This window comes from Nannospalax galili, unplaced genomic scaffold (assembly GCF_000622305.1).
Source record: "Nannospalax galili isolate Female #2095 unplaced genomic scaffold, S.galili_v1.0 scaffold546, whole genome shotgun sequence".
Lineage (NCBI taxonomy): Eukaryota > Metazoa > Chordata > Mammalia > Rodentia > Spalacidae > Nannospalax > Nannospalax galili.
In genome coordinates, this window is record NW_008355158.1 from 91,709 (window position 1) to 103,913 (window position 12,205).

Below are 12,205 nucleotides of genomic sequence, written 5' to 3' on the forward strand. Positions count from 1 at the left end.
ATCTATTATTAAGGATCAGAGATGACTGAGGGTCTCCTGAGGTGTATGGGTGACCTGAGAATATTTACACTGGACAGCCTTTACAAAGCCTGGATCAAGCCTTCTCTTCCTAGCTTTTCCCAGATTGTATACTTTAGTCCTCCTCAAACCCAGGAGACTATGTGTGATTAGGGCCAAATTACATACAGTTGGCTGAGAAGAGTGGTTGGATACTCCGGTGAGGGTCCAATGACCCTGCTTGGCCCTCCTTCAGTGAAAGAATATGAAAGTCAACAAACCCAACTAGTTTACACCTTAGCTGTTCCAACTGCACAGTGCCTTTACTCTTAGGCTGTTTTGTTGTTCTCCTGGAAAAGTCTTGGAGAACATATCTTGAGATAATAGGCTTGAGTTTGAAGTGGGAGGGCCAATCCCATCTCCAGAGTCAGCGTTTCAGTGAGCTCAAACAGCACGTGACAATTTACCAATATAATTAATACAAAAAGGCATTTGTTTTTCTTTAGCCTAAAAGTTTTAAAATTTTTTATCCATATATTATTTTTAAACTAAGGCAAGACTGTAACTCGCATGGTGAATTCCTTTGAAGAGGGCTGTCAGTCTGGATTGGAAAAAATGTAACTTGTGCTGGTAACAGCTTGTCTCCTGTGGGCTGCAGTAGCCACTGCTATGGCGTGCCCCTGGGTGGGGTGGGGGAGGCCATGACCAGCGCTGCGCATGCGAGCCCTCAGTGCTAGCCAGCCGCCATCCGGGTGCACGCGGCATGAAATCATGTCCCCCCAAGGGGAAGCCTGTGGGGGCATGGAGGACTACAGGAGAAAGCCCTCCACATGGGGTGGTCCTCTCTGACAAGCCCCTTACCCAAGAAAAAGTTTACAGAAAAAAATGGCTTTTAAAATCTTTTTTCCATTTGTCTATGGCGCAAGTGCCTTAAATTCTTTAAGTGCTCCTGGCTACCCTCTGCTTTAAATCCTTTGTTTTTGTTTATGTTATGGGGCACTTGGAGTGGAGTGCCTTTTTGTCCTGAGGCAAGTTAATTTAAATTCTCACCTAACTGGTTTAGCTTGCACTTGAGTGCCCTGGGGGCGAGATAAAACAGATTAAGGAAGTTTGTTATTTTAGAAGTTGAATTCAAAGCTTGTGTGAAAATCCCTGCATGATAGAACTTTGGGGATTCTTTGTTTTTAGGGTCATCGTTCAAGATAGAAGAGGAAAGGGGGTAAAACACTGATTCCTAGGGGAACATTCCTGGGACCTGAAGGCCTCAGGGAATTCCTCACCCGTCCACAGTGCAAGCCTCAAAGACTCACACCGAAAGTAAAAGGAGGAAAGAGGAGAGACTGCTGTTCCTCTCCGCAAATTTAAGAGATCCAGCGACCGGCTCTAAGAGCAATTAACTGGTCATTGTGTTACCGGGTTTTTGCATTAGAAAGATATATAGATAGGGGGGTCTTGTCTACACCTGTGCGGGTAGAGGGCTAAGAGCCTTTGGCTAACATCAGGGGGTAGCCCTGATCAGAAAGCCTCAATTTCTCCTTCATCTTTAACGGTCCCATGCGAAGACTCAGACCAAAAATAAAAAGGAAAAAGAGGAGAGACTGCTGATCCTCAAGGGTGGGATGGCTAAGGCAAAGCTGCCACTACCCTCTTGGAGAGAGGGGGGTACTCACAAACTCTGCATGTTCCAGGAGCCTCATGTTCGGGTGCCAGCTGTGGGGTCTCTCCCTCCCTTTGTGGGTCATTGGCCACCAGTCCACAAGGACAAAGGGAGCAGAAGCAACGAACGGGGTCAGGACAGCCAGTGAGCATGACGGAAGAAAGCCTTTCCAGGGAGGCAGATTCAGTGATACAGCTCCATTTATTCAGTGGAGGTTAGGGAAAATGTAGTGTGGAGGCAGCAGCCAAAGCTTCAGCTCATAATATGCTTTATTTACATGTGGTAGGGGGATCCTATCATCTGGCTATAGGGCAATGCCTAATTATCATATAGAAAAAACCTGGGGGTAGTTTTATTGCAGGTAAGTATGCCAAAGGTCATGTTCTGAATAAGGTCAGGCATCTGTGCTTGGAGGCACTTTCCAGGTAAGTCAGGCAGGAAGCCCCTGCTGAGAAAGGAGCCGACCTTAACAGCAGGGTTCCCCAACAACTGACTTATAAAAATTTTTATTATTTTTATTTTTATGTATATGAGTGAATTGCCTGGGTGTATGTAAGTGCCCATGGAGGTCAGAGAGGAGCATCAGATACCTAAAACTGGAGTTACAGGCTATTGTTTGTTGCCATGTGGATGCTGGGAATTGAATCTGAGTCCTCTGCAAGAGCAGCTGGAGCTCTTAACTGCTGAACCATCTCTCCAGCCTCTGAGTTTATGTTGTTCCAAATTATTTGAGTGGAAAAAAAAAAATCCTGTGAGACGTCAGTCTTTTAAAATTTTTTAATTTTATTTTATTGTTTTTTAATTATGTCTGTGTGTGTGTGCCTGTGTGTGGTATGTGCATATGAGTGCAGATGCTTGTGGACCCCCTAGAGCTGTAGTTACAGGCGTAGAGTGTTATGGGAACTCAATTTGGGACTTGGGACCTCTTAAGAGTAGTATGTGCTCTTGACAACTGAGACATTTCTCCAGCCCCTAAGTTGTGTGTGTGTGTGTGTGTGTGTGTGTGTGTGTGTGAGAGAGAGAGAGAAAGAGAGAGAGAGAGTTAGAGGACAACTTTATGGACTCAGTTCTCTCCTTCCATCTTTATGTGGGTTCTAGTCTCGCCAGGGTACTGTGGTACTTATGTGCGTACTTGGGTGACCAGGCTTGCACAGCAAACACCCACCGAACCATCTCACTAGCCTAAGAAGTCAATTTCCAGTTGATCATCAGGGTTAGAAACACTGTAATTTGCAGTGTTATTTGCAGATGATTTTTAAAAATAAGCATGGTCCTTATTTGCTGTTCAAGAAGATTTTTTATTTTAGAAAATACTTGAAAGTTTTGAATCATTCACTAGTCCACTATGAATGGTTCTTAATTATTTTCCCCATGAAATTGTAAGTTTTCCGCTTGTTTCCTGTGCCTGCTGGAAGATGTAGAGCTTAGCTTCTGCTGTTCCTCCCACAGCCACCTCTGCCTCCATGCCTCCCCTCCTAGACAGACTGTAATTCCCCTGGAACTTAAGCTCAAATAAAGCCTTCCTTTTATAAGTTGTTTTGGTCGGTGTTTCTAGCACAACAGCAGTGACTAATACAGCAATTGGTACCAGAGAGTGGGCTGTTGGCTGTGAAGAACCTGACCATGTGGGGTTTTGGAGGAATGTGGAAGACTTTGGAAGTTTGGGCTAGAAAAGCAGTTGATTGACGTAAGCAGAGTTTAACAGGCCGTTCTAGTAAGTGCCTGGAAAGAAGTAGTGCTGAGAACAATGTAGTTCCAGAGGGAAATAATGACTTAAGCAGCACTTGGGATATTTTGACAAAGAGTCTGGCTGGAGTCTGCCCTCTACCAAAAAGCTTATCTGAGGCTAAGTTGAAAAGCGATGAACTAGTTTCTCTGATGGAAGAAATTTCAAGACAGCCTAATGTAGAAATGGTGGTATGGCCATTAATGGTGATTATGTAGATCTACAGTGAAAAAGAGCAAATGGGGAAGAAGGAGATTAAAGTGATTAAGGAGGGGCCTAGAGATTCAAACTTAAACAATGGAGAGAGTGCCTCCAAGGCAAGACCACACCCAATTAAGCCTCCAACTTGTGAAAGGAAAATGCTGCAGGGGCCACTGAGGAGAAAAGCTTCTAAAATGGATAAAGCAGGCTGGAGTCCATCCCAAACTTACAGTCAAACTTGGCAGTGTCGTTCACCCAGTGCTGGCTTTAGAGGCATGAAAGATGGAAGAGTGAAGGGGTCATCAGTTCCCCTGCATAAAGAAAGCCCTGATAGGCCATTGTGTGAAGCTGTGAAGGTGAAGCCTGATTGGCAGTGGAGACCCCAAGAAGACATTCATGATGCCAGAGCTGTGAGGCATCTGCCAAGGCCTGCAAATAGTAGTACCAGCCCAAGAGAAAGATGTATGTTGCACGCAGCAAAGCTGGAGAGGCTGAGCCATCTAAGCCCTTTGGAAGTAAAGTCCCAGAAGTCAGACATGGAGCTACTGGATTTGGTGTTTGTCCTGCTGGTTTTTAGTCTTGTTTTGGTCTGGTATTTCCTTCCTATGCCTCCATTCCTCCCTTTTGGAATGGTAATGTGTATTCGGTTCCACTGTATGTTGGGAGTATGTAATTTTTCTTTTGATTTTACATGGGGCTTTCAGTTAAGATATTTCCCTGAGTCTCAGAAGAGACTTTGGACTGTGGACTTTTGAATAGTACTGAAACTGATAATGACTATGGGGACTTTTGAAGTGGGACTAAATGCACTTTGCATTTTATATGATCATGAGCCTATGGGGACCAGGGGGTGGAATGTAATGGTCTGAATGAAAATATCCCCCATAGGCTCCAAGTATTTAGACATTTTGTCCCCAGATGGTGACCCTGTTTTGGGAGGTTTTAGAAGGTGTGGGTGTCCTGGAGGAAGTATGTCACTGAGGGTGGGCTTAGAGAGTTCTTAAGCCTTGACAGATCTCCAATTGCTCTCTTGTTTCTTGTGCCTGCTGGAAGATGTGAGAGTTTAGCTTCTGCTCCTCCTCCTCCAGCCACCTCTGCCACCATGCTTCCCCACCAAGATGGATTGTAATTCCCCTGGAACCATAAGCTCACATAAACTCTTTCTTTTATTTAAAAAAAAGAATTGTAAGTTTTCCAAGTTAACAGTTAAAATTTATACTTAATTCTTTTTTCCTTCATAGAGAAATAATGGGTAGATGAATTTGTTCTAAAGATTTTATATTAAAATAATTACATTGAAGAAAATATTTGTCAATTATTCTCTAATCTATTTCATCAATTTTTATAGGTGCCGTATTATTGATTTTCACAAGTCAACTGGTCCTTCGGGTACACACCCTCGCTTATTTGAATGGATATTGAATTATTATTCTTCAGAGAGGGAGGGGAATTCGAAGGTTGTATCTACCTCGAAACCTCCTGTCTATCTCCAGCATCAGGGTTAGTGCAACACATATATATCAGGGTTATTTTCAAGGTAACAGATTAACTATTGTTACAGGATAATGAAGATTCTAGTAATAGAGTTGAGGGGGGGAGTATTGTGACTCTGATTTTTCAGGGCTGCTTTGTCATTAGACTATGTTCTTGAGTAACCGTGTCTTTGGGGCCTTCTGCCCTTTCTTTTTTCTTTGTCTCACTCATTACGCATCCCTTCCTTTCTTCAAGTCTTTACCCAGTTATCACTTAAGTAAAGCCTTTCCTAACCCCGCTTATTTAAAATGTATAAGCGCATGTATGTCTACAGAGAATAAGAATGTATATATAGCAATAACTGTGTATATGTATGTACCGCTGTAGTTAGATGTGACATTTATACCTATTATTTATACTTTGACAGGTCACAGTCGAACAATTGTTGGAATTGAAGAGAGAAAAAACAGAACATTATGTTTACTAATATTTGATCCTGGATGTCCTTCTCGAGAAATGCAGAAACTTTTAAAACAAGACATAGAAACTAGTAGTCTCAAACAACTCCGGAAGTCTGTGGGGAATTTAAAACATAAGCAGTACCAAATCGTGGCAGTAGAGGGAGCTCTTTCACCAGAGGAGAAAGTCGTAAGTATCTCAGTATTAGGAATAGTAGTTTAAAATTTTTAGTTAAAATCAGTGCTACCCCCGTTTTTAAATCTCCTAACACGTCCTTCTATTTCATAAAATTTACAGATCTATTTGTTTGTAATCACTGAATTTGTGGAATGGACATCTTTAAATTTAAATGGTACCTAAATGTCCTTCAGTTGCTTTACTTACCTTCTTAAAAAACTTATTTTTTTTTTTTGTTTTTTTTGCCTTTTTGAGACAGGGTCTTCCTATAGCCCCAGCTGGTCTGGAACTCACTATATAGACCAGGTTGCTCTTGAACTCACAGAGATCCCCCTGTCTCTGCCTCCCAAGGGCTGGGATTAAAGGTGTTGCCACCATGCCTGGCTTATTTTATAATTTTATATCAATTTTTAATGTCAGGCAAATGATAAAAATAACATGGTTATAAAGACACTATATTCAAAAGCCTAACTCATTTGGTCTTACTGTTTATCTTTTTATTTTATTATTTTTATTTTATGTGTATGAATGTTATGCCTGCATATAGTTAAGTGCACCCTTGTCGTGCAATGCCTGTGGAGAACAGAAGAGGCTGTTGGATCCCCTGGAACTGGAGTTACAGACAGTTGTTAGCTGCCATGTGGGTGCTGGGAATTGAACCTGGGTCTTCTGCAAGAACAGTGTTCTTAACCACTGAGCCATTGTATTGTTTATTAAAGTAGAATTCCTGAAGTTGGTTTTATGCATTGAGTTTATGAATAAACAGTTCTGGAATTTAACTCTCACCTCTATCCCTTACAGTTAAGTAACAAATGTCAAATTACTAAAAACTTTCTAGGAATTGGGAAACTTCCACTGAGGTTATGTATTAAAGCTACATAATATATCAGGTCTAGAAAATGCATCTTGAGATTTTATTGTTAATTGTGTGTCTCTGTGTGGGTTTGTGCATGTGAGTGCCATGCCCACAGAAGCCAAAAGAGGCATTAGATCCCCAGGAATTAGATTTATAGGCAGTTGTGAGCTGCCTGATGCTGGTGCTGGGAATCAAACTCAGATCCCCCACAAGAACAGTTCACTCTTAATCAGTGACTCCAAGACCCTGGAATCTTAAGATAAAAAGAAAAGGGCACATGTTTGAATACTTCATATTTGTTTTCCTCTAAAAACAAAAGAGGCAGAGTAGAAGAGCATGGGAAATAACAGGATCCAGGAGTAAAGAATAATGTTTGAAATGATAATTAATTTCAGTTTCATAACGTGAAGTATAAAGGCAAGGATTGTGTGGTGGGTTATTCAATTTAATATGATGCTTTAAAAGATTTCTTTGCAATAACTTGAATCCCCAAATTGTTATTATCTTTTAATTCAATCTCTAGTTTGGCCAGATAGTTAGGGTTCATTTTAATTATTCTTAAGTATCAAGATGCTTGCTCACCAATGCTTCCTTCCTTTTTTTCTTCCTTTCTTTCTCCCACCTTTTGTTTTGTTTTGTTTTTGTTTTTGTTTTGACAGAGTCTCCCTGTAGCTCCAGCTAGCCTGAAACTCAGTATGTAGACCAGGATGGCCTTGATCTCATAAAGATCTGCCTCCCTCTGCCTCCCAAATGCTGGAATTAAACATCTGTGCCACCATGCCTGACTTGATCTTTTTTCTTTTTTGAGACAGGTTCTCCCCGTAGCCCTGGCTTACATTGACCTTAATATGTAGACCAGGCTTTCCTTGAACTCACAAGAGATCTGCCTGCCTCTACCTCCCAAGGATTGGAATTAAAGACATGTCCTGGCTTCTTTAAATTTATTATTTATTTATTTATATTTATTTAGTGTATATTTGTGGGCACACATGCATGTGTGTGGAGGTCAGAGGGCAACTTTCAGGAGTTGGTTCTGTCCTTCCACCATATGGGTTCCAGGGATTAAATCTAGGTCATCTGGCTTGGCTGGAAGTGCTTTTACTCACTGAGCCATCTTACCAATCCCTTAGTTCTGGTATTTTAGTGATCATGTAATTATTAATTCAAAAAGAGTGGTTGGTATTCAAAACTTTTTTTTATTCTTTAAACTATCTTATGATTACTATCAGACATTCTTGCCATGAATATATTTTGAGTAACTGTTTAGTCCAGATCCTGTTCTAAATGTTTAAGCACTTGCTTAAGGAATAAGCATTTCCTAATGCAAGTCAGTTAAATAACTACAAATTTAGATAATAGCCATTTTTCATTTTCTTCAATTAGAAAAAAAAGGTTTTATTTTTGAGTGTGTGTGTGTGTGTGTGTGTGTGTGTGTGTGTGTGTGTGAGATGTGTATGCAGGTGCCAACGCCCCAAGAAGGCATTAGATTCCCTGGACCTGGAGTTAAAGGCTGCTGTGCGCTTCCTGACAGGGATGCTGGGAACTGAACTCACATCCTCTGCAAGAGCAGCAAGCATTCTTACCTGCCAAGCCATCTCCCAGCCGCCTATTGTTGACTTGAAAAAAAAAAGGTTTCAGAAACTTTTGAGACGGGGTCTCATGTGGCCCAGGCTGGACTCGTTCTCACTATGTAACTAGGTTAGCCTTGGACTCCCTTTTCTACTGCTCCACCTCCTGAGTGCTGGATTACAGGCATTTACCACTGGGTCTAGCTCTTTTTTACATCTTGATAATTAATGATTGCTAACTTTCCACACTACATTCTTGGTTTTTAATTGTGTTATCTCTGTACTCTGAATTTGGTTTAAACTAGTTTGTTTCATTTAGTTCAATTTAATATGCTTTACTTTGTAAGTCAAATTGTGAAAATAGTACAAACAATAAAGTTTTTTCTTTTAGTATTTATAATTCTTGGAGATGCGCAAGCATGCATACAGTGTACTTTGATCAGCTGTACCCCTCATGCTTCCCCTAACTCCTCCCAGGTCCACTTCCCAACCCTCCCAACTTCCTGTCCTCTTTTTAAAAAAATTTTTTAATAATCCAGTCCAGTTTGTGGACCATGGTCTACCTACCAGGGGCCACAAAAAACTGATTTTTAAAAAAATACCTTATTATTTTTATTTTATGTGTATGAGTGTCTTGCCTGCATGTATGTAAGTGCACCTGTGTTGTACAGTATCTGCAGAGGTCAGAACAGGATGTCAGTCCTCTGGAACTGGAGTTATGGACAGGTATTTGCTGTCATGTGGGTTCTGGGAATTGAACCTGGGTCCGCTGCAAGAGCAGCCAATGGTCTTAACTTCAGTGCCATCTCTCCAACCCTAAGAAAACTGATTCTTATTCCTCAGAAGCCATCAACTGTCAATGGCTGCTTGGCTAGGAGTGGAGGCTCAGGAGCCCCTTCCTCCTTCACACTGAAGTGTGTTCACTGGCAATAAAAAGGTTGTTTGTTTGTTTTTTAAAATCTTTTTGAGAAAGGGTCTCCCAGTAGCTCCAGCTGGCTTGGAACTCACTGTGTGGACCAGGCTGGCCTTGAACTCAGAGATCTGCCTGCTGGGATTAAAGGCGTGTATCACCGAACCCAGCTAATAAAAAGTTTTTTAAGAGACATGTTTAAGGCTATAGTGGGGAAAAATGATTTCTTTGAATGGTTCTTCACTCATAGCACTGTCTTTTTCTTTTACCCTCTTTGGTCCCTGGTATGCACCCCTCTTCATTTTTGTCTGTCTCCATGAACAGCATTTTTATGTATTATGCATTCTATGAAAATGTAACATTTTATTTCATTCTGTTTTGTCTTTATCTAGAATTTTCTTTATGACTTGCCTTTAAACATTTATATTACTGGGCCAGGCGTGGTGGCCCATGCCTTTAATCCTAGCACTTGGGAGGCAGAGGCAGAGGCAGGCGAATCTCTGAGTTCAAGGCCAGCCTGGTCTCTACATAGCAAGTTCTAGGCCAGCTGGGGCTACAGGGAGACCCTGCCTTAAAAAGGCCAAAAGAAAAAAAAATTATTCCTAATTTTGTAAGTTTTAGGTCATAACATTGCTTTAGGGATTTTCATTGTTATCTTGCAAAACATCCAGATTTTATTTTCCATATTAAAATGGTAACATATAGGGCCAGCAGAATGGCTCAGAAGTCAAAGATGCTTGTTGCCAAGCCTGACAACCTGAGTTTAAGCCCTAGGAAACACATGGTGGGAAGAGAGAACTGACTCTAGCAAGTTGTCTGCTGATTTCCACATATGTACCATGACACATGTGCCCACACACATATACATACCCCCACACAAAAAAGGTACTGTAAAAATATTAAAAAGTGATAAACGTATATAGTATAATTAATATGTAGCTTACAACTAATAGCTTTTTTTTTCTTCCATTCCTTTTCAAGGCCAGGAAACAAGCTTCTCAAGTGTTTACAGCAGAGAAGATTCCTTGAAGAATCAAATATTTCAATGATTTTGGAACTATTCTTTGTTTTCCAAATTCAGATACTGAACTCCTTAATGTATTTAAAGAAGCTGATTTCACTTTAAGTTCTCAGTATATTATTTAATTTTTAAAATGCGTGTTATACATTTTTAGCATTTCATCATTTGGTAATTAGTTTAATAAAATACCCTGTTTGCGTTGTTGCTTTTAGTTTCCTGTTCTTGTCCATGTTTCAGACACTCATTTTATAGTTTTAAGCTAATGTGTGTTAGCCATTTCGTGCGTTAGATACTCTTAGTACTTAGCATCTATTAATGAGTTTAATTTTGGACACAGTTGTTTGTGGCAACTGCTTTTAAGCCCAGAAGGAAGCTGAAGCTCTGAAAGTTAGTGATTTGCCCAGGAATATAATTGTGATGAAGATGGAACCCACAGCTGCCTCACTATATTTTTGGCTGTTGTGTTAGTCAGATTTTTATTACTGTGAAAAATGCATGAGGGAGCCGATTCAAAGGAAGATTTATTTTGGCTCATGGTTTCAGTCCTTGGTAGGCTTGCTGTATTGTTTATGGGCCTGTGATGAGACAACATCGTGGCAGTAGGGCCACCATGGTAGAGCACAGCTGCTTACCTCCTGGTGGCCAGAAAGCAAGGTGTACCTTCTGGAGGACACCCCATGACTTTCCTCCAGCTTTTCCCCATCTCCCAGGAATGCCATCAAATTATGAATCTATTAAATGATTAATCCATCGACTAGACTAGAAGACTCCCAATGCAGTCACGTCTAAATGATTGAATCCACCGGCTGGAGACCAAACTTTGAGCATTTGAGCCTTTTGGAAGCACTTCTATTGCCATATTGAGATTGTTTCCTTACTGCTTAGTGATGACCTTAATATGTAACAAGTTCTAAAAACAAAGATCCTCTTTTGTTAAATGTTTACACCATGGCGGTGCAAGCCTTTAATCCTGGCACTCTGGAGGCAGAGGCAAGCGGATCCTCTGTGAGTTCGAGACCAGCCTGGTCTACACAGGCGAGTTCCAGGCAGCTGGAGCTACAGAGAGACCCTGTCTCAAAAAGACCAAAAAATTTTATTTATTATTTTTTAATTTTATGTGTATGAGTGTTATGCCTGCATGTAGGTAAATGCACCCATGTCATGCACATTGTAGGAAACAAGTGTTCAGATTCTGGTCACATATCCCTTGTATGGTTGTAAGAATTTTACAGAAGGAAATTACTGAAAGATTCTCAAAAGCTCACAGAATCTGTGGGTAACTTAGAAAAATGAGCTAGAACTTAGTCAACTAGGGGATAGAATTTGGTGTCAGTTATTGTAGCAGGAACAATCTGGCTAGGAGTTCTGGTAGAATGCTCAAAATTCAGATTCACAAAGAACACATCTGACTGGCATGGGACAGAGATCCTCAGAAGAAATGAGATGGCTATTAATCAATAAAAGGATGTCTATTACACAAAACGAGTATACCTGCTTGAAGATCCGTGAATTTTGATCCTCCAGCAAAAACTGAATTTGTGCTCCAAGAATGAAAGAGTCTTAGCAGTTGGAGGATCCTTTCTGATGTTCTGTCCTTCAGGCTGGTGACCACTTTTCTTCTTCACATCTCAACACAGTTATTTTCATGTCACCATTTACTGAGATAATCTGATAACCTTACAAGTCTCTTTATCATAAGACTTAATTCTCTATCAAACTTGTCCTTAACACTGAAGCCCAAATACTCTAACCTCTGCGTGTGTTTGTGTGACCTAATTTAATCTTTCTTCCTTTCACTGGAAGCTGCAGTTAGTATAAAGTTCCTTGAAAAATGCAGCATGTGCTGCTTAGAGCCCTTCCCCCCATAGCATCCACCAGGTGGCTCTTAAGTACCTTCCAAACACTTGACATCAGTGCTGCTCTGAAAGTGTAGATCAGTGATCTGCAAGCTTCCAGCCTATGACAAGATAAGTTGAGAAACTGAATTGCTGTAATCTAAAAATAATAGATTTGGATTGGAATTATTTTTTAAGTGATCCTTCAGTACAGACTTTGAGAAGCGCTGACTTTTGGGACCCTATTAATACCTGTGCCATTACTTGCTAAATCGTGGTCTCTCCTATTTACCGTTTTGTAGCCTCCCTTAAATGAAAGCAGTGA

At 40.7% G+C, this 12,205-nt stretch overlaps 1 protein-coding gene across 6 annotated transcripts in view; it reads left to right on the forward strand.

Moving 5' to 3' along the window:
• Positions 1 to 10,256, forward strand: part of Zup1 (zinc finger containing ubiquitin peptidase 1) — a 33,856-nt gene extending 23,600 nt beyond the window's left edge. For all 6 annotated transcript variants that reach the window (XM_008852181.3, XM_029555597.1, XM_029555594.1 and 3 more), the window contains 3 exons: positions 4,930 to 5,081; positions 5,482 to 5,702; positions 10,006 to 10,256. In XM_008852181.3, coding sequence (XP_008850403.1) covers positions 4,930 to 5,081; positions 5,482 to 5,702; positions 10,006 to 10,053 — 421 coding nt within the window. In that variant the 3' untranslated portion in view covers positions 10,054 to 10,256. The remainder of the gene's footprint in view (positions 1 to 4,929; positions 5,082 to 5,481; positions 5,703 to 10,005) is intronic.
• Positions 10,257 to 12,205: the final 1,949 nt, after the last annotated feature.